The following is a 27,204-nucleotide window of genomic DNA, read 5'->3' as shown; positions in this document are numbered from 1 at the left end:
GTGTTATTTGGTAAGGCTGGGATGATACACTCACCTCCTGATTCAATACTGTCACGATACTTGGGTACCGATTTGACATGTATTCTGATTCTTAAGTATTGAATATAGAAAATAATATATAAGCTGTTAGGCCAGACTTAATAGAGCCCCTGAAAACCTGCAAACATTCCCTCACATATGAAATCTAATTATGAAACTGTGAATTTTGAGATGGAGTTTTGACACTTTGAGGTTGCTGTAGCTCTTCACTGTGGAGTGTTAGTAGCAGATTGAGTTAAAATGTGAAGTCTGAAGCTATTGGTTCAAGGAGCATATGAAACAGCCCTATATATATATATATGAAAGTTTAAGCACACATGCAATTTCATGTTGTGCATGTTCAATAAAATGGATCTGTTTGTTAACAAAATATTTCTGCAATCACAATGCAAATTTCCATTAGTGTGTTAATGGGGATTCTTATTGTGTGTTAGCATTGTGCTAACGGGTTAAGCACTAGTTATTTATATTTAGGGAAAAAAAACGATTCAGGAATTATATAAAAAGAAAATAAGGAAACACAATAATTAAGAGACTGTTTTTTGGTCAGCAAGTGAAGTATGTTGACAGCTGTGGAAGAATCTGTGCAGATATTTTTATTGTCCCCTTTTTTGCTGCAGGGCTTCTATGGACAGCTAAAGATATAACAGAGAAGGGGGAGAGAGAGTGGGGGACGACATGCAGCAAAGGGCCACATGCTAGAAAGGAACCCACAGCCGCTGCAGAGGACTCACGGCCTCAGTACATGAGATACACGCTCTATTAAGGCGCCTCATTGTTGTCCTTATTGTGATGTGATGTCACATCTGCTTGTCCAATCATGATGGACAGAATTGCCACCAGTACCTGAAATTTGCCCTCAGTAGGCCTGTTACTTCCTCAGCAGAGCCAAGATTTAGTTATAGTAGTAAATTTTGGTACAATACCAAACTATAGAAACAAGTTTAGTATAAAACCACAATATTTACAATACATCTTTCAATACCATAGCAAAAGGATCAATTGGATCTTTTTTTGTCTTTTTTTTTAATTAAAAACCTACATGCAGTGCAGTCCAGTTTAGCAGTGTTGAAAGCCAAATTTCAGACAGGATAATAAAGACCGAACTGAGCTGAGGTCTTGAGCACTTTTTTCTTTACAGCGTTGCTACTTTCACTAGTATCACATTATAAATATGTATTAACAGTGATAGTGTCATTTTAAACACACAGTTACGCAAAAGTAGCAATAGTTCAATATTTTTGACAACCACAACAGGAACTCGGCCCCAAAAAACATCAAACACAAATGCAGAATCTGAAAATGTACGTTACATTACAGTAGGTCTGTCAAAATTGGTCAATAATGACATATTCCACCTAAAAAACTCACATATGATCAAACCGTTCGAATATCTGTTTCTGCATGTTCATCATATAAAGAGAACAAACCAATAGAAGAGATAGAACTACTTGCGTAGACATATTTATTTCAGCATAAATGTATTTAAAAAGAGAAGATTTAAATACCTACAAATTAAATGTAAAACAATGCCCTATACTGTAAAACTTCATTTAAAGACCAGAGACCTCTCTTGGCTCAGGTGAGAACTTGCAAGGCAGGCAGCCGAATCTAATAGGCCTATTAATTGTCAATTTCGAGTGTTTGGTTTAGACTTTTATTGTACAATTCGATTATATAATTGAATTTAGAATCTTTGTTGACAGCCCTACATTACATTTTGTTAAGTTCCTGCAGTGGAAACGGGATAAAAGACTACCAAGACTGTCACATTTTTTTCTTATCTTTGATCACCACAGAACGGCATCTTCTGTCTGAAATATGCCTTTGTTGTTTTCTGAAGCTTAAGACATTTGGCTGATCAAGTGTCAGTAAGAGTTTCTCACTAGATAAAGAAAAGATTCTGTTTTCTTTTTATCTGAGCATGCTTGTTCGTCTCTCCCATCATCCAGAACCTATTTATGGATCTCTAATTTCACTATTTAGTGAATTATTACCCAACATTTTACCAGAAAATGTCTCTGAAAATGTTATATTTAAAGTTTTGTGCTGTTGTTTGAAGCACATATTGGTTTGCTGCACTTGCAAGCATCAGAAGCTTAACATGCAAAAGCCAAACAGGTTTTTACAGTAAACTGCAACACTTCAGGCGTTTCAGTTCCTTTAAAAAATACCATTAATACGTCAGTTTTAATGACAGTACAGTTCTGTGGTTGGGCCAGAGCGAGAGGGTTGAGTCACACCTAGGGCACTGATGTTGAAATTGAAAGTAGTTCTGGTAATGTGAGAAGTTTTGGTTATTTGTTGCATTTTAGATTATAGTTGTAGCAAAGTAGGACAGCAGCAGAATAGGTTTCAGTTCTGTCCTCTTTGCAAGTAAGTAGTTTCATGGCTGGCATGGTTGCATTTATGTGTAAAAGGGATCATGGCAGAGTGCTTCAAGAAAGTAAAAGAAAACCAAATGAGTGAGGTAAGGGCTATTTCTTTCCGAAATGAGGCGTCCTGAGGTTGATATGCATTTTCGTATCATTATACATTAACTTAAGGATGAACAATAATAAAAGTAAAGAGCTGTTGCTAAAAGAAACAAGTTAGACTGTCTGGGATGAGTGTTAAATATAAGATTATTAAATCAGTTCCTGCAATGAAAAAGTGGCATCGGTGCATTTTAGTGTTTTTGTTTTTCGAGACTAAAATGTCGCTGCTGCGGTTAGGTCACAAAGCATGGCCCACAGCAGTCATATATGTCATTTTAAATGTCAATTGAATGCAAAACCTCAGTGTTACCCAAGAGGAATGTGCCTCATTATAAGGAACAAAAATAAAATCTTGAAGGCCTAAAGGTTTATGGACACTACAGCACGCATACTCTGTATATAACAGTAATAACTATGTGTATATAATTGATTAGGAAACGCACGATGGGCACTAACAGCTCTGTGTGCTTTGTCATTTAAACAGCGGTTGTGTTTGTGTGAGGCTGTTTTTTTTTTTTTATCCCTGCTCTGTCATTAAAGAAGATGAAGGGAGGAGGTTTGTCCAAGACATTCTTGCAAGTCTACCCACTAGGTGTGTGTGTGTTTGTGTGTGTATATTACAATAAGGACAGAGTCATTTCCATCGTTCACAGAATGCGTCCTTAATGCTGTTAAGATTTACTTTCTTTAAAGTCTGTCTCATAGCTGTAATTTGCCATATAGACATTGTTAATGGATGTTTGTGATGGATGCTAGTTAATGAGCTGAGGTTTCATTTAAACTGTTTGTCATCCACCTCCACCTTAAGATAAAGAGCTTGTGTATTAGTCTTTTGTTTGCTCAGCTCTCCATCATTGTTACCTCATCTTTTTTTTGATGCAAGGAAGTTAAACTTCCTTTGGCTTTACCCTGAATGATGCTTAAATTCTGGTGAAATTTGAGAAGAAAAAAAAAACTCTGAAAATACTTTTCCTGATCTCAGGTTTTTGCCTCAAGGCCAGCTGGGTGTTTTTTTTAAACTGGTGTTTTTTTGTGGTGAGGTTTTGAGCACATTAAAACTCAGGCACTGTCCTGCTTCAGATTCAAACACTTATATTCACATCTGTGATCTGCTCAGTGTCCTCATTCATCTAGAGCATTTTATATTTTTATTTATTGCACATGCAGTAACTGTGTGCTCTTCTGTTTCTCTGTTTGAATCTGTTTGTGATCTCCTGAGCTGAGTAATGCAATTTCAGCATTTGTTGCAGCAGCTTCATATGATGAGTGATTATGGCATTTATATTTAAACAGCTGCAGGAAGTGCAGTCACCGCAAGTATAACTCACTTTGGTTTTCATTGCTAGGTTTTACCTGAAGTTAGACCACATATGCATTTTGACACTTGTTCTAGATAGATAGAAAGCTGCTAGTGCTTACTGTAGTTTGGGCCAACTTGAAGCCAAATCTGAAGTCATTGCAGGCAACACTTTCTCCCAAGCTCCTGCTGCAGCTACTCAATCCCACCACCCCCTGGGAGGTTCTGCCTCAGCCTCAAGTTGAGCCAGCACTGTAGAGCAATGAAATGCTTTTCTATCAGGGGAAAGACTCACCAGTGTGTGTGTTTGTGTGTGTATTTTTTTAAACACCTGTGAGGCAAATTGCAGGCAAAGGACATGGCATCATGTTGATGCAAATTGTCCAGTTACACATTTCAAACTTAATCCGTCCATTTATTTGCGCACCCGGTCAGGTTGACAGTGGCAGAATTACAGCAACCAAATGTCTTCTTCCACAGTAACTTCCCCCAGCATGACCCCAGGGAATCCCTAAGTGTCCCAAGGTGAACTGAGAGTAACGTAGCATTTTACGCAAGGTGGCTTGCGTGTTGCATTGAGCATGTAACTTACATATTCTGGTCTGACTGACAGTTGATTTCTGATGTAGCCACCGTAGAGTGCCTAAGTCACGCGCCTTCTGGTGGACCACCATGGGACCTAACATGAGAGAAAATATGAACGATAGTCAATGGCGAGAGACAAATTATTTTTTGACCTGGTTTGAATTGTGCCACAAATCACACATATCATTTTTGTCAATTTAACAGATACTTTTTCAAGTCTCTTTAGTCGCAGTTTGACGTAAAACTGTAAAAGTATCAGTATTCATATTTTTTCCAAATTTAGGTCCCATGGGTCACACTGGGAGGGGCATGATGTAGGCACTCTGTGCACAAGGAAGTTGTTCATTTCCTGTTGCAGAGTTTGTTTCTGTTGTTTTCTGTTTTTTTATGCTAGTTGCATTGATCTCTGTGCTTCTGTTTCTGTGGGAATCAAACTGAGCGTGATGTGGTCTGAATGTCGCTCACATTGCGTCAGAGGACATTTGCATAAACTTGAGCCTTTCCCAACTTTCCCTTGTAGCTCTGCTGGGTTCCTTTTAAATCTTTGTAGCTCAGCGGGAGCACTGGGCTGCAACTCCAAGTCCCTGCAGGTTCCAGTATTTGAGTCCGATCCAAGAAGTCCAGTTTATGTTTATGTTAATTTAAGGTTCCCCATGAGAAACCCGTGGATGTGCCTTTTCCTGGGGTCCTGAACCCAAAAATATGGGACAGTTTGAGTAACAGATCCAAGGCTAATCGGACACAAAACACTGCAGAGTGGTTCATAAAATTATGAGGCTTATTTGACCCCAAGACACTAGAGCTGTCAGAATTTTAAACTGCAATACAATACTTGTATAAAAAAAGTACTTAAGTCATAAATGAAATCTGCTGTTAATTATTTGCTTAAATAACTGTTGATTGCAGGTTGGTACTTCAGTACAGTCATGAGAAATTAGTATTGCCATTGCATCTAAAAAGTTAATTCTCACTGTCTCCCTCATCTCCTAATCTATCGCAGCAAATGGTGATGAGCCTGCGGGTGTCGGAGCTGCAGGTGCTGCTGGGCTACGCTGGGCGCAACAAGCACGGACGCAAGCACGAGCTGCTGACCAAGGCGCTGCATCTGCTGAAGGCCGGCTGCAGCCCCGCTGTGCACATGAAGATCAAAGAGCTCTACCGACGACGCTTCCCTGCCAAAATGGTGTCCCACTCAGAGCTGGCCATGCCTGGACCACACCACCCGGCCACAGCTGGAATGGTGGGAGGAGGGGGTGCCGCACTGCCTGCTGGCCTGACACAGCTGGCGTATGAGGGTCATGCCGGTCACGGTGGAGCCCCGTCGCCCGCTGCCTTACTGCCCCTTTCGCTGCTCGGCCCCGGGAAACACGAGCTGACCGGGCTGACACACCACCTGTCCACCTCAGCCACGCTGCACCCGGTCCACCCAGATGTCAAGCTCCAGAGGCTGCCATTCTACGACATGCTGGACGAGCTCATCAAGCCAACCAGTCTAGGTAAGGGGAGGTGTGTGTGTGTGTGTACAGTGTGAGAGTTGATCCAATGTAATAGTATGATATTACCATGATAAGAAGTCCCTGATATAATATATTTATCACATATTAAAAACAAAAATAATAAGTAATAAATATTAATATATTATTTATATTAATAAAGAATAAATCTGTTATATATGGCATTGTTTATTCATATAAAATTTGCTTTTCCTTTTAACTTAAAGTGTGTCTGACTTCCTGTTCAATAAATGAAATAAAAGTAGTCAGCCATGACCCAATTATGTGCAAAAACTAGCATGAATTGTCATTTTTGTTTGCAATTGCAGAACACAAAAAATGCAGCAGTCAGTAGCAGCCCTTTTATAAAGTATAAATATAAAAGACTGTGATTAACCATGTAAGATCATGGTATGTAATCACACTCAGCTATGGTTTTGAGAGAATTTTTTTTAGTGCAATATCGCAATATTCAGTAGGTTGTTACTTCCCCACTTATAACTGTAGCAGATCCGGATATCACCAGCATATTACTTTGAATGAAAATGCAACAATATCTTTGAATTGCGAATATACATGCCATCACGGATAACCAAATATTAAGCTTGCCTGAACATGTATTAGTTATGCAGGGATGTAATTATCAGAAAAGTAAACAGACCCTTTCTTTGTAAGGAAACCAAACCGTTGTGGCTGCAGTCATCATTGTTTTCCAGAGGACTGACTCAACAATCCTAAATATAAAGCCTGGCTGGCTAAGGATCCAAATGGATCGAAGCAAACTTTGTTGGATTTAAAACTGTTCACTTACATAATAACATTCAGCTCTTTTTACTCAGTTGTCTAATATGGACTGAAAAGAATCTACAGAGAAGTCTAGAAATTTGACTATGGAAAGTTTGGACAAATAAAAAATGTGTACGAACCCTGAATTTAATCAGTATGCATGCACTGTATTGTCACTGTATACTGTATCATCACACTGCAAGGTAGAATGAATTAGTTTAAAATTTGAATGGACTGTCAAATTTGAGACTGGGGTGTCTGTCAGATTACCTGGTAGCTAGAAATTCATGCTGGGTAATAATTCATTGAGTCAAACCTGGTTATCCTTTTTCAGCACAGTAACACTATTTTTTTATTTACAGTTTGGCATCAAAAAGGGAAGCATATGGCATTTGTTTTTTGTAACGTTGCAAAACCAGAATTCACACTGCTTAATATACCATTTCTGTGTCCAGAAATGTAAAAATATGCCATAATTGAAAGGTTATGGAGCATCCTGTTGGCCTAGTGGTTAAGACACAAACCGCATACAGTAACTGCAACTGACCAGAGAACTTTAGTGCACATCATCCTTCTCTCTCTCTCTCTCCACATTTCCCGTTTGTATTTTCTCTGTTAGACAATGACAGCCAGTGAAAATGCCAAAAAAATATTCTGCAAGGTTGTGGATATTTATATCAGTATATTATTCCCATAATAATCATGGCAGCAGACACAGAAAACATTGACATTTGTGTTTCCCTCTGTTGTGGAGAGGCTTCCTGCCAGTGCTGGTGATGTGCTGCCTGCTAATGTGTTGACAGGGCACAGAAATGTTACTGCAAAAATATCATTTTCAGATTTCCCACGAGTTTTTTCAGAGCAGACAGGCCACAGTTGGTTCCTAAGAGGTGTAAGCGAAAATATTAATTGGGTGCCTCTTATCCACCCCTCATCCAAAAATTGGAATAAATACAGAATAATTTTCTTTCTGAGATTCTCTTGTACTTCATCAAAGACCTAAGAGAGCTTGCATTTAGTCACATATAAAGATAAATTATATAGATTTTTGTGCATCTGAAGGTAATGTTGACTAACATTCAACCACATGATGACTTTCATATGCATTGCATGTGAATCATGGCTCTTACTTTGATATGTATATTGTTACATATGGACTGCTATGCTGGAATGTGTATGGGATGTGCTGCACAGTGCTGCCACATGATGAATTTCATTATATTTTCATTGTACCAATATATATTTCTCGCTGTGAGACCAATTTTACATCAGTGTGGAGCTGCTGAATATAAATGAATCACTGCATGTAGACCATCAACAACGTTATGTTGACAGTACTGCAATTATCTACACAAAGTCACGTGTCTCCTCGGATAGGCTACTATATTAAGTGAGCAATGAGTGCAGAGGCATTTATGAGCGCTGTAGCTGAGCCGTCACTCTGCAGCACTGCTGAAAAAACAGTTCTGCACTGGCTCTGCACAGCACGTCAAATCTGAACATCACGACACATACTGTAGCCGTAGTGAGTCCAAAATAAGAGAAGATCTTCATTTTACAATTAATTATGTGTCTCTCGTTTTGCACAGCACCTGATTCTATAAACAAAAAAGGTTTATACACCAAAACATTTTTATGCTAACGGTGAATTCTATACACAAAAACTGATGACAACTATGTGTATTTTGAACTAGGAAGGTAAAACAGTTAATTGTACTGTCAGATAGGTTTCTAATCTTTGTCTTTCTCTTCACCTTTAACCATTCTTAGGTATTATTTATTAAATTTCGCTCATTTGCTCCATCAGGACTGAATTAGAGCGGTTTGATCAGATTTTATTGACAATGGCACGATAAATAAACAACCCACCAACTGTCATCAAATTTTGATTCAGATATTGCAAAATCCTGATTGGTGCACAGCTTTCCACAGACAGTTGGATACAGATCGAGGCAGCAGTGGATCAGAAACTCCTGTGTTCTGAGAGGTAAAATTATTGATTTCGCCAATTTGGCTTATAGAACAGCTGTTTTCTGTTGGAAAAGGCTGTCTGGCGGTAAGGTAAAGTGGCCAAAATATTCTAAATATAATGTGTACTTAAACTGATATTGATTTTTTTTAAGTGGCTAAAACTCATTTTGCTGCTGACCCTGTCTACAGCAGCACATTGCTTAGCTTCCGTACCGGTCGTCCTCTCTGTTTATCCAAACTGGTGGTGTCTTGATTTAATCTATTGTGGATAATACACTGACTAACTGGATAAGTACCTCATATAAACCCATTTCAAATAATCAGAACCGTCCCCTTAAACTTAAACTAAAAGAAGCTGATTGGGTTTTTTTAATAAGTCATAAAATACAGAATCTTCTCTCATCTAATTTCATGAAAACCCAGCATTTAAACACAATGTCTCATATCCATTCTGCCCTTTAATTCACTTCTTATAAGACTTTTAATCTTGGTTTTATCTTGGTCAGACTTTTTTGTTATATTAGGTGTGCATCCAACACCCAGCCTGCATTTAGCATAATAACACTCTTTGGGCTCTGGGATATATTGCAAGTGTATGGAAATGTCTAGATTTTCCTACATTAGCATTTTAATGGAGTAAGAGACCATCTCGTGATTAATTTGCCTGCAGATGCATGTACAAACACAGCGCCTGCAGCTCTGTCATCACACCATCTTTCTCCTCTTCCCTCTCCCTTTCTCACTCTATCCATTTCCTGCACCTGTTCCATCCTTCCCTGCCTCCCCTCTCTCTCCCCTCTCAGTCTTCCAGCCTCACTCTGTCTCCGTGGCCATCCTCGGCTAAAATTTGCATGCAAAGTGATGAAATCACACAGGCATACACCTGTGCCCGCAGAACACACCCTCCCCTCATTTGAATCTGAATCGCACATTCACATCATTCTCTCTCTCTCTCTCTCTCTCTCTCACACACACACACACACACCGATACATGCACACTCACACACGTCTGCACATACAGTACTTTGAAAACACAAACGTACTTTCCAATAAATAATGCATGTTGATCGTATTGTTCTCACAGAAGCAGAGAGAATGAAAGGATGAGTGAGAGGAGGAAAAACCCAGAGGAAGATGGTGCACATTGTTTCACAAAGCTGAAAAATTGAATTTGCTTCAGAAATGAAACTCAGCTGCAGCTTGGAGGTGATGACCCTCTTTATCCTCATAATAATGGAGGGCAGTAATGAAACCACTTGATTAATTGTAATTCCCCACTCAGGGGCAGACTGGGAGATTTTTTCTCTCTTGTTTTAAGACAGCCGTAGTCTTCTCACTCCCCAATCACACTCTTTCACATATTCTCCTTTCTCTGCTTGTTTACTTCTCTGATCTTCTGCTCAGTCCCTCTCTCCTTCTACTTCTCCCCCATTGTTGGTGCCTCCTTGCCTCCTATTTCTCTCTCCCTCACTCTCATTTTTTTCCTGACTCCCTTCCCCCACTAGCTTTCTTGCTCTTCAGTTTTACAAAAAAAAAATTTTTTTGGACGGCTGGAGAAAGCTGATTTGTCGCCTGTGTCTGTGCTAAACCAGGACTCTCACAGGGTTTTTATAAGAGCGCATGTGCATGACAGACTTCAGACACTGCAGTGAAAGGAAACGTTATTACTTGTGTGGTACGTCCTTGCATCTAAGATTGAAATACATAATTCTGAGTGAGTCTCTTTCCACAGCTGAATGGCAGGGTCTTTAGAATATTCACAAACATTTGAAATTGAAATTTGTGTTGGTCTGTAAGTAATAACACAAATAATTTGGCGTGAAGGAAAAGGAGACATGAAAAAAAGGAAATGTTGAAGCATATTGGCAGCTTTAAGACTTTTTATAGATTGAAATATAGTGTAGACTGATGCTAAAGGTTATTGCACCAAAATCTTTATGATGTTAAACAGTAGCATCAGATACAATTTTCTAATAAAATCCAGATTTTTCCTCCTGTCTCTTGTCCTATTTATTCGTCTAGATTGTTTTGGTGTGATGTGCTGAGTTTTGGAAATAACCCAGTCCACGAGTATATGGACAATAGGCTTGGGCATTGTTAAGGTATTACTGCATACCGGGTGATTTAGAAATCCTGACGGTATGAGCTTTAATACTGTCATAAATACAGATGCTCCTCTTTCTTTTAAACTGATAGGGAGATGCTGCATTGTAATGTGTGATGCCCGCAACCAGGGGTCAGTCTGTAAGCTTAATAAAATAATGTTACAGGACTAAATACTGACTCTGTCCCTGTGTAGGACTACTTGGATTTAGCCCCAATGATAAAGGTAAGCTAGCAAACGCTGCTACAATTAGCGTATTGTAGAGAGTGTGTAACTTTAGCGAGTGTGAAAGAGGACGAGTGGCAGACTGATTACTGACCATAGAGTATATCTTGTGAAGTCGTCAGGTCTGGCAGTAAATGTGTGGTGTAGGTTTTGAGTTTGTCAGTGAATAAAATATGAATAATGAATAAAAGCTGCAGCTTCTCAGGACCAAAGCAGAGCTTCTGTGTTTGAGTGTTGTTGTGTCACAGCTGTAAGAATAGCGTTGCAATGACGATTAGCTCCACCTATGTTAAGAGAGTACTACAATAAAGTGAAGTACAGATGAGTTGAGATGTTTCTGCACGCAAACAAGGTATCACATTATGAAAAAATGGATACCGCCCAAGCCATTGCATTCTTCTTTTGTGTGGTTATACAGTTGGCTAGTGTAGTTCGGTAGAAAGAAAATAGTTCCTACTTCTTCACTACGGAGTCTGTGGATTATCTTCAGTAACTGGGTCATGATTTCTGGAATGAGACATTGCTTTTGCATTTTTAATTTTTGGTTGAACTGTTCCTTTAAGTTATTTTTAAGGGTTATTTTTACAAAGTGTGCAGCACATTTTCAGTTCCTACCTGAAACTGTTCCTCAAATTCACAACTTCAACATTAGTTCAGAACTTTTGTTCCTTCATGCATATTCCTCTAATGTTGGCTTCTTTTGAAACAGCTTTTGGATGCTTTCAGGCAGTAATTTATTTATACGCAATCTGTACTATTTTAAGACTAAGACCAAGTCAGTAAATTGTAGAGCATTTAATTTAATGAGCAGTGGGTTTGTTGGTTCTTGATAAGTAGTTTTGTCTGCAGATTTCCAGACTCTCTTATAAAAAAAAACTGTATACGTATTTGTTTTCTTTTGCAGTTCCCAACACTTCACAGTCAAAACTGTATGGGAATGTACTCTTAACAGAATAATATGAGGTTGCTTGATTCAAGAAAGCCTCGCACATCATTGCACATATGCTCAGTAAGAAGAAAACTGACAGAGCCAGTCTTCTCGCTGCGACATCAGTCCAAATGCTCCAAACTCTTCAAGCAGCCGCAGCATATATCACCATCATACACTTAAAATATGACAGCCTTGGCTCACAAATATGAGAAAAGTAATGTTTCTGTCCAGCTGCATTTATGTTCAGGTTTGCAGTAACCGGGGAATTGCAATGCATGTGAACGTGTTTCAGACTTCCTGTCTTAACCTGATTTCTCGCAGTTACCTGGTTTCATGTGTGCATGTAAACGTAGTCATTATCTCTCTCACACCATCCTCCCTCCCCTCCCTCCCTCTCTGTCATTATCTCCCCCTCCCTCCTTTCCTCCCTCCCGTGCAGCCTTGCGCTCTCTGCTGAGTCTTATCAGTTTGTGGGATAAAGGTTAGTCAGCCCACAGTTTAGCCCTGCCAGTCTAAACTGGTCAACAGTCTGGGCTGCACCAGCTACTGCTTCATTACCATGGCGACCTAACTGGTTGAACTCCAGTCTCATCTCCATCATTATCCGTCCGCCACAGAGAACTATGCCTCTGTACTCATTATGGATATCATTGTGGTGCACATGCATTATACATGATTTAATCACCATATCTTCGGGAAAAGGATGCAAGCCCATTTTGCGTTTGATGAGCGTTTCGTGCATAATGGCTTGTTACATGGGAAGATTGCTGTGATATTCGTACAATGGAAGAAAATCATGTGGTAAAAAATGTCAGTCTAATCAAGTGTTTGGAACATCATTTCCCCCAAAGATGAGTCAGTCCATGATTTTATTTGTGTATTGAATCTTTTTGAAAACGTCTGGGTTTCATTGTTGCGATTTTTCTTTACTGCCTATTGAGGCCAGTAGGTCACAGTCATATCTGCCTTCAGTATATTTTTAAAGGCCAAGGGAGAGAAAAAAATAAAATCTATCTTCAGCTCTACAATACAGTTTGCTTTTGGTGCCAGGGCATGAATCATGTCAGCATGGTGCCATCTGCCTGTCAGTTACACTGTGAACTTCATAACTTATTTAAGGGATAGTTTGGCTTTTCTGGAGTGTGGCTGTACTTATGAATAGTCAGTTCTTTACAGACAGTAGGTCGGTCGGCACGCTCTCAGTTTGGAGAAGCAGAGAGGAAAACCAATGTATGAAGCTATTAATAAAAGGATTTTAGCCAGCTAAAAAAATCAATATCTGTTAAAGTGTACTCTATATTTAGAACAATGTCACAGCTTTAGCTTGTCGTTAGACAGCCTTTTCTGACAGGAAACTGCCATTATATCTGCCAAATATCGCTCTCTGCAAACCAGCCGGACTCCTTTGGCAAAACATTTTACCTTGCAGAACACGGGAGCCGTTGGTCTACAGCTGCCTTGATCAGTTAGTTTGTTTTTGTTATTGTGTTGTTCAAAGTCACACAATAGCACAAACAAGATAACCATTCGAGTCAGCAGTAGACCATCAGCTCCTGTGTTCTGTAAGGTAAAATGAGTTTTTTTTGCCAAAGGAGTCTAGTTGCTATCGAGAGAGATATTTGGTTGATATAACAGCAGCTTCCTGTTAGAAAAGGTGGTCTAACAGCAAAGTAAAGTGGTGAAAATATTCTAAATAATGAATACACTTAAACCTCATAAATCCCCACTTCAGAAATTCTGAACTATCTCTGTAATCTGATGATTATTTTGCTTTCACATTGTTTGATTTATCCAGCTAATAGTCTAAAATCAAGAATATTCTATTTACTAAATATGGCAAAGGAAAGCACTGAATACTCATATTGTTAGAGTCAGGAATCAGGATATTCGACTCTTTTATTTGAAATAAGACTGAAACGATTGATCAGCTATTAAAATAGCTGCAGATTGATTTTCTGTCCACCAAGTAATCCACTCGTAGTTGTTGAGTCCCTCATTCATAAGAAGTAAAACTTTCTTGAAAGATTCTGTTGCTCAAATCTTTGATATAAAGTTCACATTAACACCACCTACATCTTATGCAAATGTAAAATACTAGATGTTTCCTGTAAAATATTTCTAATTATCACAGTCATTAGCCAAATTAATGGTGTTATTTGCATAACTAGTGATGTTGCATATATCATGTTGATTATAGTTGGACATTAGACAGCTCAAGTGCCTCTTGAGCTGCCACAAAATGATTGAATGAATTGATTATGAATTAATTTGATATTCAGTGTTTTTAGCAACTCCAAAAACTGAACTTATCCTTGTTGCATGAACTGTATTTAGAAGTGGTCCTTCATCATTTTTATGTATACCCAGCAGTAACATGACATGATGCATAAACAAAGAGAAGTTTATTTGTCCCTGTGTTTTTCCAGCTGTAAGCTACTTTTTTTTAACATGCAGGTTGGGTCTTGCCAGCTGTTTCTGTGAGGGTTTGGTTTGTGGTAATATTCAGTGAGGGAGACAGATGCAGTAAGTGTTTAGATTCACGTAAGGACACATTTACATAAAATATGGGAAAGTTATATAATCAAGTTTTTGATATAAGACAATAAATTGCTAATCATACTGAGCTCTGATACAAACACACATGCAGAGGTATTTCAGCACATTTTTCTAGCCCCATGTGCAAGACCAAAGTCCACAAAACATTTAGGCTAAAAATTAATTCTGCATCGCTGTATTGTACATTCAGGCAACCACAACAACACACAGCACATTAAGTCCACAAAGCCCCTATGTCATAGTATTAATGAACAAGCAGCTTATGATACCGTCTAAATCTACGTGGACTTTGACTCTTACCAAGACAGTTCAGCACGTCCTCTTCCTCTCTCCTAAGTAACTGTCATGTTGAACACATTGTAAGAGTAAACTGTGTAGGCGAGTGCCTTAAAATCTCATATTGTGGCCAAGGCTTTTCAGGTACCTCAGCTTTTTCTAGTGTTTTTTAGTCCATCTTTTCTAATATTTCTTAATGTCAGACTTTGACTGCCCGTCTCTGACTCGATAAAGGTTGCTGGTCTGGATAAACACCAGGGACTAAGATGGAAATAAGTCCAGGACTATATTCTGTCCAAGACAGGGTCCCCGCAGGGTCTTAAAAGTATTAAAGTATTATCAGAAGATACCTTAAAAATATTGAATTTCATTTACAAAGGTTAATTTTAACTTAAACTTAATTTAATTTAACCTGACATGGATGTTACGACTGTACAGGTGCTGCTTACTTCAGTGTCCTGCTCAGCCGATACAATGAGCAATAATTACCTGCTTCTCATGCCTGATATTAATGAGATAACCAGTAATTTCACATTTTTGTATTGTAAAAATAATTCATATAACCTGTAGTTTATCCACACTTTAGGGCAAGAAAGGCTCGGATGTTAGTGAGATGAAAGAAAGATGATTGAATATTCCACAGATCTGACTGAAACAAATCTAAGCGACATCACCGTGACAACAATAACAAGCAACAGTTCTGACTAAGCACGTCCATTTAGTTTTTCTAGTCAAGTGCATGAAAATCTGTCAAGTTAGATATTAGTATATCTGATAGTAATCGGCTGATATATGCCAATAATTTGCCACTAAGTTATCAGCCTTGATGTTTATCGTATGTCCCTAGCTTTATGCTCTTGACCATGGAGCGTGCATGAGCGAATCAGTCAGGTGTCAGGAAAGAAAACAAAACGTCTTTCGCCTTGCTACTATCAAGCTCGCCACGTCAGAATGGGAAACTATCATTTTAACTCTTGGCCGCAGAATCGAAAAAAATATGAGTGGGTTAAGACTATTCCAGGCAAAGACAGCGAGTCCTAATGCTGTTTTTGTGACATACATCTTTGTGATAATGGAGCTTAAAGCTTTGGACTCCCATATGAAGAACGCAAAACACATCGCATGTGCTACAGCGCACCAGCAGCAGGTGCTTATAACATAGATCTGTGCACAGCAAAGGTCTTCACCAGTGGTAGCATGTAAAACCCGCAGCTTCTGCTAGCAGCACTAAAGAAATCACATGCAAATATTGAAATAAAATATTTTAGTATTCGATACTGATTTTCAATTACGTCCTTAATACTTTTGCCAGTATTGTGGTGACGTTAGCAATGAATTTCACTCCACGTGGTATTAAAAAGGTCTTAAAAAGTCCTAAATTTAACTTGGAGAACCCTGCTACACAAAGTATGATGTTTTGTATTTTATAAATCTATTATAATGTTATCAATAATTCAAACCAGCAAGGAAAATGGTGAAGAGAAGCAGACAGGCTTCCACTGGAGTCAGGCATTTGTTTTTAATTAACTTGATTATATTTTACTAAGAACCCTCTCTGTTTCCTGATCTGTTCCTCAGCACTGTATTAATTTACTGGTGCTGCTGTTTCACATTGAGACACTTGCAGTGGCTCAAAAGCAGCAACTTTTTCACTTCCCACGAAAGATTTTATTAACCTTGAGCAATGAATCACTGAGTGTAAGCAGCGTTTGAGATCCGGCCATTATGTGAGATTTTATTGTAATTTCAATAAATAGATCTAATCAACAGTGTCATTTGTTCCCCGCTGAGGAGTAACTTAGCAACAGTAAACAACAGGCCAGCACTGATGAATATGCACCTTTGTTTTCATCATTTGATTTTATTGCAAGTCACAAAGTCGAAAAACTAACACCAGCGAGATGACAGAATGACATCGTCATGACAGCAGTTATCCACATTGCACGAGCGTCCTTGAGCAGGAACACCTAATCTGTACAAATCAGTTGTTCTGTTCATCTTGTTTTGCCCTTGGATTGGCAAGCAAATATATGTCTCCTCACGGAATCAGTAAAGATAATATATCACACTCATTATCAGCTATACACTACACGTCACGGTAGGAATTTTCCCAAACATCTATAGAACAGAAACCCATAAATCACCTCTTCACCCAACACCAAAACACAACCCGAGATTTACTCGCTCGTCCTCCTCTGCACGATCCTGAGCAAAATTCTTTATCTCACTGTAAATAACTCAGCCTTCTCACAACAAATGAACATCAACAAAGGAGCCCGGGCCGCTCCAAACTATAAACACGCTGCACAAAATGGCTTCCCTCTCTCAGAGCTATAAAACCAGCATTATTTTCCTCTTAAGTTGGTGCATCATAATCCCCGCAAGTTGCCTGATTAGACAAACCCAAACCCTGATTGTAACTCCTAACAATCGTTGCTCTTTAAGCTGATCACAAGCACAAGTTCTTTCCACTGTTGCTCTTATTTTGTTTCGTGATAAACTGACTTAGGCATGGTGTATATTGCATGAAGCCAAGCTCTAAAGACGTTGTGAAACGCCCGTTCTTGTATATACGTTGATGGGGGTAGCAGGGCCAGCTGCCAGACGGAGAAAATGTAATGCCAGCCTTCACAGTCCTGTAAGCACACTGGAATGCCTTAATGAGCCCTGTCAATATATAACCGTGCAACACCCTTACGCTGATAATAAAGGATAATCGTGGCTGTTAGGGAGAGAGGAAGTAACTCTTCTGGAAAGTTTTTCAATTGTCACTGAGTGTGTGAGTGTGGGTGTAACATCCAGATTTGACCTTTTGTTGTGGATCCTTCTAGCATTGTAGTTTTGAATTTGAGTGACGCTGAATGGATTTCTTTTTGTCTTTGTTCTGCCTGTGAATGTTGCTCTATGTTGTGTTTGTGTGTGTGCGCGCGTGTGCGTGCCTGTGTGCCTGCGGTGTACCAAACAGAGAAAAAGTAGCAAAGCCACTAACAAGTTAATAAACTCCAGCTGGGCTTTGTTGTGCTCAAGACGGGCTATAGAGCCGAGCACATTCTCCGCAGCTTAGCTCACACATCTTCTCTTCAAACTAGAGAAACTAGACCCAGAACCAAGAATTTTCTAGGTTTTTACTGACTGCAGGGTCGAAATCAGCATTGTTAGAATATTCCTCCTCTTCGTACTAGTATGCATTGGTCGCCACAAGCAGGCTTATTGATAGTTTCCACTGTGAAATACTAAAATACAGTTTGTGCAGCTGGATTTCAGCTTAGCTGGAGGACAAAATGTAGAAATATTTCACTGTAATGTAACAAGTGCTTTGAGACCAGATGTGACCAAACTGGAACATAAATCTAGTTCAAACTTAAATGTGCAGGGTACAAAGTCTCTGTTAAATCTCACAGGGTTGTTTTTTTTTTTTACTATGTACTGAGAATGTCCGTTAGAATAAATGACAAGAAATGTGACCAGCAACAGTAGTCTTTGATTGCCTTCATTTATCATGAGTGTCATTATTTTATTTTTACATATTTGTTCCCATGTTGTCTCTTGTGCTCACTGAGACAGGTGAAGTTAGTGGTCAGGCCTTTTCTTAAGTGTGTGAAATATTAAAGGTGTGCAGATGTGCCTCATTTTCCACTTTGTCCCAGTTAGTTTAGCTAAAACATCTGCAACAGACCTGCGATAAATCACACCTTCTTGCAGGTTATGATGTTCTTCATTCAGGTTATGATGTTCCATCTTTGTAAAGAAAAAAGAAAAGCTTTAGAGAGGTGTTTATTCAACTTTGTGATAAACCTTAGCTGCTAGTTTGTGATGCTGTTTAAGTTGTATTGTGTCATATTGACAGGTGTTTCTATGTTCATCACATTTACATCAGTGAGGATAGTAGGGTTGCACCAAATGTCTGTTTTGTTTTTTTTTAACATTCAGAGCTTCTACTGAGGTTTTCAAATGAAAAACATCTGTCATCATCATTTGTCAAGACAGACAAAAAAAAATCTGTTTGAATATAGTGATTCATCGGATTAAATTAGTCTATTTTTATTAAGTCAGCATTCTTTAATGAATATAGCCTGTCAGTTTTGTCAAAATAAATGTAATTTCAGCTGCTTTTTTGCTACCAGGCTGCTCCAGGAATAGAGGTGCCTGCCTCCTTTTGTGTGGCAAATGGGAGAGCAAACAAATACATTTTTGACTGCAGTGAAAATATTGTTTTTGAAAGGCTAAACACCAACAAATATGGATTGAAGCAGAATATAAAAAAATTGGAAATGATTACATCCATCTTCTTTCAATAAATTTTGACTTTAACTTTTGGACTTTACAGCGCTCTGTTATTTGAAATATTTGGATCACACGAGTCAGAAACAATCCTGTGCAGGTAATCTTAGTGTAGCCTAATATTTATCTGCAACTGTGCAGAAAAAAGGGTTTAAACAGAAGGAATAGACATCTGAAAAAAGCTGCACAGCATTTGAATGTTGGTTTAGAATCCAAATGTGTTTTGAACAAAGCTTCGAAACTTTTAACTCTTCGGCGTGGCCCCAAGGGTAACGTACATATTTCAAATTCTTCTCAGTATAACCCTTTGCAGTTCAGCAGCACTACAAACTAGGGCTGCAACTAGTGATTGTTTTTATTAATTATAAACCTGATGATTATTTCCTCTAACTGAGATGGAGAAAATGTTAGAAATAGCTCTCAGTATAGTTTTCTATACCATACTTAATATAACATGGCATCTGACTGTATGTTTTGGGTTCGTCTTGGTTTATTTGCTCTTCACTGTAAATAGCTACCAATTGGAGGTCATTTTCCCATCTGTCACTCTTCCCACCATCTGTCTTTCCAGCACATACATTTTACATTATAAAACAAAGTCAAATGCGGTATAGCAGCTGGTACAGCAGAGGTCTCAAACCGTATACCATGAAGGACTGAGAATCTGAAGATTTTCATGCCGTACAATCATCAGACCAGGGCTGTTTCCCATCATGCACTCTTAGGTCCATGAGAACACGTTTACACATAATTCCTGTCAGTCAAATCGTGGTTTCAAAACAGTCATTGATTTTAAAGCTTGATGTCAAGCACAAGCTGCAGAGGAACGGGAGGGAAAAGTTTTTGCCCTCTTAAATATTCACTTTATACTTTTACAAGAAGTCACCTGAACCTTGTTGTCCTCTCGTCTGACGACTGCACGTTAAACCAGAGAGTGAAGGTCTTATCAGCTGCGATGTTTAGTCAGAACAAACTCTTGATACCTCATGATGCATGGCTGCAGATTTGCTCTGATAGATGCTCTTATTTGTTTATTGTAATTAGGCACGAGTCTCAAAAATTAATGTCCCTTTGATTTATTAATGTTCATATCCTAATAAGCGCCACTAAGCAGAAATAAGATTACATGCAGTGGCAGAAATGTGCTTAATAACAGTAATTACAGTTCTGCTCATAGCGGCATAAATTTTGTGTCCTCTTTCAGTGAAGTTAAATAGAGACATCATTTATTGAAATTACACTCTGTGATGGAGTCAACTTCATTCTTTATAATGACTTAATTCCTCAAATAGTGCAGTTCTGACTCAGCTACAAGTGATAAACTCAAATTTAGAAAACTGCCTGTCAGACTCGTGTTTGACCCGGTTTGTATTTTCACATTTGATATTTTATAAGAGCACAGCTTCTATCAGGTCAAGGCTGTTTTTTTTTGTAACATAAAAACCCTGCATTAATATCATGATGAATACTGTGTAACACCTGATTTAAAAAAAAATATGAATCTGTATTTACTTAGCTTTTCTCAATCTCTCTGCTCTGCAAAGCTTATGACTCAGATTAGGCAGAAAACATTAAATGATAACAGTTTAAATACAAAATAATCAAGTGGAAAGCAGAAATATTTTTGCTTTGTGCCAAACTTAAAAAAAAAACTGATGGGGAAAATACAAGAACAAGTTTTTATTCTCCTGACCTTTGGTCACTAAATGTTAGTTTGGTAAATTTAGCGGAAAATCATTTTGTTAAAACACAATAATTTTAATTAGTTGAACTAATCAGGCCTATTCTTTTTTTTTTTTCCATTTTCTTTTTATTTTTGAAATACATCATTACATCTTTAAGTACATTCATGCCATTAGGTATGTAAGTACCAAGGGAAAAGAGGTATTTGTTTATATAATACATGTTTGTACACGTCATGTATATGTGGTACCTTTTCTTAGTCCAGGATAGCAAACCAAAAAAGCTATAACAGAACATTATGTATCAAAATATACACTTTAGTTTGTTTAGTTTGACTTAAACTCATAAACCTATTCCCTTGCATTTTCGATGTATGAACATAGAAACATAACTATATACATCCAGAGAGGAAACAGTAAATTAAAATATACAAATAAAAGGAAAATAAATAAATGAAAGTGTAACAGTTTGGCTTTACATCGTTACAGGTTGCAATTACATATTTTGACACCTCATAAAAATACTATAAATGACAAAATAATGAGAGTTGTTAAAGTTCCTTCAAGCTGTTATCTCAATAAAATCTGGTCTCAAAGGTTTGACATAATGCACCCATTTTCCCCAATGTCGTAAGAAAACGTCCATCTTTAGGTTAACAGAGAAAGTAACCCTTTCCATCTTGTAAATTTCTGTTGTTACATCTATCCAGTTATTTATGGTAGGTCCAGAATGCAACATCCATCTTTTGGTCAGGGCTTTTTTCCCTGCTGCCAGCAGCACACCCATTAAATATCTATCCATACCTTTCATGTCCGGGGGAACATATCCCAAGTACAAGGTCTTGAAATCTGAAGGTATACAGGTATTGAAGATGGTTTGTATAGCCTTATGTATTTCTTTCCAGTAATTCTGTATGTTTTGACATCCCCAAAATATATGATAATGATTTGCATCTTGACAACCACAATTCCTCCAACACTGTGCATTACCATTATCATAGTGTGCCTTCAGTGAGGGGGTAACAAAAAAACGAATTACATTTTTCCAGCAGAATTCTTTCCATATATGTGATTTCGTACTTTTCCATTGGAATTGACATATATCTTGCCATTCTTTGTCCATTACTGTCAGATCTCCTTCTTTCTCCCATCTATTCTTTATGTATTTTGTTGAATGAGCATTAACATTAAGGAGACTCCTATATACTTGGGAGATGATCCCTCTCTTAATGTCTGATTTATATGCACTTATAAATAGTTGTATAAGGGGCTTGCTGGTTTCTCTGATATTTTTGCTTTTGATTTTTTGATTGTAGTAGTTTCTTAACTGGAGATATCTATAAAAATCTTGCTTTTCTAGTGAGAAGGAATCTCTTAATTTTTGAAAACACATAATTTCATTTTTCTGTATAATGCCACATATAGATGTTATACCTTTTTTAATCCAAAACCTGAATCTATCATCTAATTTATTTGGTGTAAAGTCGGAATCGTATGCACACCAACTCAAGATTTTAATATCCTCCTGCAATTTATATTCCTTTATTACTGCTTTCCATATCTTCAGAGTCGCCTTCATCCATGGGTTTTTCATTTTATCTATGTGTCTTTGTAAGTTTTTATCTGCTAACACAGCCTGTATATGGACACCAGGTATCATTGTGCATTCAATGTCCTTCCATTGTGCCTCATAGGAGGGATTACACCAGCACAGTAATGCTCTAATTTGCGCTGAGATGTAATAGTTTTTCAACAATGGCAAGCCCCAGCCTCCATCTTTTTTTGGGAGCTGTAAGGTTTTATACTGTACTCGAGGTCGTCTTCCCTGCCATATGAATCTCGATATCATTTTGTCCCATTCTGTGAAATGATTCTGAGTAATTGTGATTGGAAGGGTTTGGAAGAGATATAAAAATCTTGGTAGGATATTAATTTTAATCGTTTCAATTCTTGAATTTAAACTTAGAAAAGGAATGAGATTCCATCTTGCAAGGTCTTCTTTGATTTTACAGTAAAGGGGGTCATAGTTTTTCTCAAATATTCTTGATAAGTCTTTGGGCAAAATTACACCCAGATATTTAAAAGATTCTGTTCTCCATTTCAATGGGTATGCGTTCTTCAATTTTTCAGATGGACATAAGTTATAGGTAAGAATTTCAGTTTTGTCTATATTTAATTTGTAACCCGATAGCGGGCCAATATTTTTTAAGAAGTTTATCACCTCTGGTAAGGATATTTCAGGGTTTTTTAAATATAAAAGTACATCATCCGCGTAGCACGCTATTTTGTGTTCCACTCCATTTATTCCAATACCACCAATTTTGTCATTCTGCCTAATATGTTGGGCCAAAGGTTCTAAAAATAGAGCAAAGAGGAGCGGAGACCAGGCGCAGCCTTGTCTCACTCCTCTTTCTAAAATGATGGGTTTGGATAGGTTGCCATTAATCTTGATTCTTGCTGTTGGGTTGGTGTAAATGGCTTTAATGCTGTTTATTATCAATTCGTTGAAACCAAATTTGTTTAAGACACTATAAAGATATTGCCAACTGACTGAATCAAACGCTTTTTCTGCGTCTAAACTAAGTATTATTGCCTTTTCCTTATATTGTTGTATGTGGTCCATAATATGTAAGGTGCGTCTTATAATCAGGCCTATTCTAAATGTAATTTTTTCTGTTACCAGTTTTCTGTGTACTTATGTGTCAATGGAGTGATTTTCTTGTTTTTAATTTAATTTGTTGAAACTCATTAGGAAGTTCAGAAGTTTGATGTTTTACGTCACACCGACATAAAACATCAAATGCTTTTTCTTGTGTGTGGTTTTATAGTTTTCGACATTGATACTGTTTCAGCACAGATACTGTTAAGGATGCTCTGATTGATTAGCCATCAAGTATTATCATCTGATATTCGTTGTCAGTGATTTAATCTATTTTTTTGTGTCACAGACGGGGCGTTGCTTCTGTCCTCAGCCATCAGTGTCAGTCTGGCTCACACACACACACACAGGGAAGGGGACTTAATGCTGCATTCAGGTGCACCCTGTAAACTCAGATCTATACTGAAATGGCCATAAAGGTTTTTTAAACTGAGAAAGTTTGTATTTTCCTTTTTACACATATCATTACTTTTTTCTTATTTTATTACAGCATTTTTAATAATTAGGTGCTGAAACCATAACAATATCCCAAACATTTCTTTTTAAAATTGTTTAAAAATTGGTAGCAGTCTCAACAGTATTCTACACAGCAGGTCCCCGAGGACATCTGTGATCATTTTAAAACACTTATATTTAATATATAATGTTGTTAAGAATGGGTAAATAAATCAATAATGTTACACAATAAATACTGTGATCAGTGATCGATATTGGCTGATACTGCTTCTGGAGATATGTGATTGATCATCAGCCCCAAAAATTCTCATCAAAACACCTTTAGATACTATAATGATATTTTTAAGATACCTTATATCAAACAATGTAATGTTTTTCGACAAAAACTTTTTAGATATTAAATTAATGTTAAATTAATAGTTTGACATTTGGGGAAATATCCTTGTTTGCTTTCTTGCTGCAGGTGAAATGATAAAATTGATGTCACTCTTGTGTCTCTCATGCCTGTATCATAAGATTTTGTTTCCTTTGGACAGAGGCCACGCCAGCTGTTTCCCCCTGTGTCCAGTCTTTAACCTAAGCTAAGCTAAACACTTGCTGGCTGGAGCTTAATATTCAACTGTCAAATATGAGTGTATTATTGATTTTCTCAACTAACTCTCAGCAAGAGAGTAAAAAGCACATTTCCCAAAATGTCTAACTATTCTTTAAGATGTTGTCTTAACATAAGCAGTCAGACAAGAACTTTGATTAAATTAAATACAATATAATGATTTGATTAATGATTTAAATCAGGCCCTGATCATGAAAAGGTAAAGACAAGTATGAATCAGAGCATTTGTGTTAAAAGTATTAAGAAAGCAGAGAGCAGACGGTGAGGAAGTTGTCAGTGAAAAAAGGACCGATCTGCTTGCCAGTGTATCAGGTTTTTTGGTTCTTAAGTCTGTAACATCTGTGCCTTGACAAATGAAGTGATTAGGGCAGTTAAATTCAGAATAAAGTGATTAAATTCCTTCATTCATTCATTCTTTACTAAAAAAAACAGGTTATTAATTATTATAACAGTGATAATAACCTTGTTTTTTCAGCACTTTTCTCAAAATAACGTTTACAAAGTGCTTTCCATACAATAAAAAGAAAAAATAATAGTACAAGCTCAAAGGTAATATATAAAGTAAACGGGATATAAAACTCACTACACACCAACAAATAGAGATACTATTTAGAGCAGATCTTAATTTTACAAACAACTGTGTGCCAAACACTTGTTAAAAGTAGGACTGAAGTGTAAGACAAGTAAAATGCAATAAAAATCAAAGGCTCTTAAGTGATTTTAAACTTACATTATTATCAATACTTATAGATATTGACTGAGATTTTTCTGTGGTAAATCTTACAGCTGCATCGTCCAGTCCTCGTTTCAGTAATTGGCAATTTTTGATACTCGAGACAACTCGCTCAGTAACAGAAGAGTCTGATAGTTTTAGCATCACAATGTGTCAGACAAATAAAAACACCATAAAGTTCATGTCAGACACTGTTTGTGCGTCTTGAATCACCAGAGTGAAAGAAGCCACCATGGGAGCTTGAGTGTATGTTGGGGTAAAAGTAAGTTTGTGTGTGTGAGAGACAGAGAGAGAGAGAGGAAGACATCAATCAAAGCTCATTTCAAGCCTTCTCATATCTCTCCTAACCACACACACTGAAACACCAGAAACAAATCCACTGCCAGAGAGGGAGAGAGAGAGAGTGAGTTATAGAGCGATGGAAAGATGAGGGGGGGAGAGTGAGAGAGGACAGAGTGAGACAGAGTGAGAGAGCACTTTCTATTTATAGCCTGTGTGCCCGGAGAGAAGAGGAGAGGAGAGGAGGAAGACTGTTGTTCGAAAGCACACTTGGTGCCTATGATTTTGTTCTGCAGTACACAAGCTGCCGCTCAAAAGATGCAAGAGCGGAAACATACAATAAATACATGCTATACAAATTATATACCATGTGGGTGGTGAGCAGGGTCATTACTGAGAAAATTAATGGCTGTTTGAAAGGCTGATGAGAAGAGGAACATGATTGGTCCAGTAATGATCAGCAGGCGCCGCAGACTTCGTCCCCTTCAGTGCCCTGCGTGGAAAGAAAATTACCTCTATGTGCTTTATCCTGCTGAGTGTGTGTGTGTGCATGATCATGCATGCACACAGAGTCTGTCCATGTGATTGAAGCTGTCACTCACCGACAGCTCTACATTATTTTAGGTAATTAATGCAACAATCATGATTCATGATAGGTAATTCTGTAACCCATCTTCCCCCTCACTTACACAGCCTTCAGGCCAGAAGATTCCCGCTGAGATTCACCAATTATGTTTCACAAAATATGTCCTGCACGCACAAAGAGAATACTTCAGTGTTTTAACAGTGGTTTCACTGGGCTGTAATCCTTACTCACCGGCGTACGGAGCACTCTGGTGGTGAAGATTTTAGTTGGTTTCACCTTTGCAACAAAACGGTTTCCTGCAGATGCCCGGTTCAGTCATTTTATTGAGCTGTTTGTCACACACATCATGGTTAGTGAAAACTCACTCTATAAATAGTTGTACATTTGGCAGTAAAGTGACATGCTATGAATTATTATGATGCGTTTGCATTTATGTAGATTATATGTGAAACTGTTCTGTACTGTACATCTGGATTGTCTTTAGGTCCTCAGCAGATTCCAAACTGTCAACATGCTTTGCTTTTTTCTGCTGTCTAGCTAATTTGTAGCATGCTAGCACTACAGCAAAGTTGCCGTTAACTTTTGGGTTCACCCCCCTTCACTTTAATGATCAGGTGACAAGCAAGACAAAAGAACTTGGCTTTGGTTTTTAAGAGTTATAGCATTTATTCACAAACAAATAGCCTAAACTGTACACACACTGCAACTATAACATTACTTCTAATTTAATGCACACCGTCACACTTGCACACAACCTAAAAGTTATTCTGTGCAAGAGTTTACTACATGAATAACACGTTTTAATTTAAAAAACACTGTGAAAATACATTTCTCAAAGCTCTCAATTCACTGGTGGCCCTGACATTTGAATGTTGAAATATTTATTGTTTTTATAGTTTAAATCAACACTAAAATTCCTACTTAAATTATTCTGCTAAAATGAAGAAACAATCAAAGGTACCGAAACTCAACAACAACAAAAGGTCAAAGGAGAGACTTGTTATAGATAATATAGTAAACAGTACTGTATGAACTTATAAAGCTGTTGAATTTGGAGGTTCATTATTGGCCTTGCTATGTTTTTTGTCAAAAGAATAAACTGTTGTTCATCTAGAAATAGTTCCAGCATGTAGCTTACCCTAAAACAACAACAACAACAAAACATTTTTACATGT

General features: G+C 37.8%; 1 protein-coding gene across 4 annotated transcripts in view; it reads left to right on the top strand.

Annotated features, from left to right (window-relative positions):
* The window catches only part of LOC146332655 (E3 SUMO-protein ligase PIAS1-like), a 71,912-nt gene that overhangs the window by 27,649 nt on the left and 17,059 nt on the right, over positions 1–27,204 (top strand). For all 4 annotated transcript variants that reach the window (XR_014772451.1, XM_084744297.1, XM_084744376.1 and 1 more), the window contains exon 2: positions 5,399–5,894. Coding sequence is in view for 3 of the 4 variants with exons in the window: in XM_084744297.1 (XP_084600423.1) it covers positions 5,399–5,894 (496 nt within the window). In the remaining variant the exon portion in view is untranslated. The remainder of the gene's footprint in view (positions 1–5,398; positions 5,895–27,204) is intronic.

Source organism: Lutjanus erythropterus, chromosome 1 (genome assembly GCF_056507025.1).
Source record: "Lutjanus erythropterus isolate fLutEry1 chromosome 1, fLutEry1.hap2, whole genome shotgun sequence".
Lineage (NCBI taxonomy): Eukaryota > Metazoa > Chordata > Actinopteri > Lutjaniformes > Lutjanidae > Lutjanus > Lutjanus erythropterus.
This window is presented reverse-complemented; position numbering and strand designations above follow the sequence as displayed.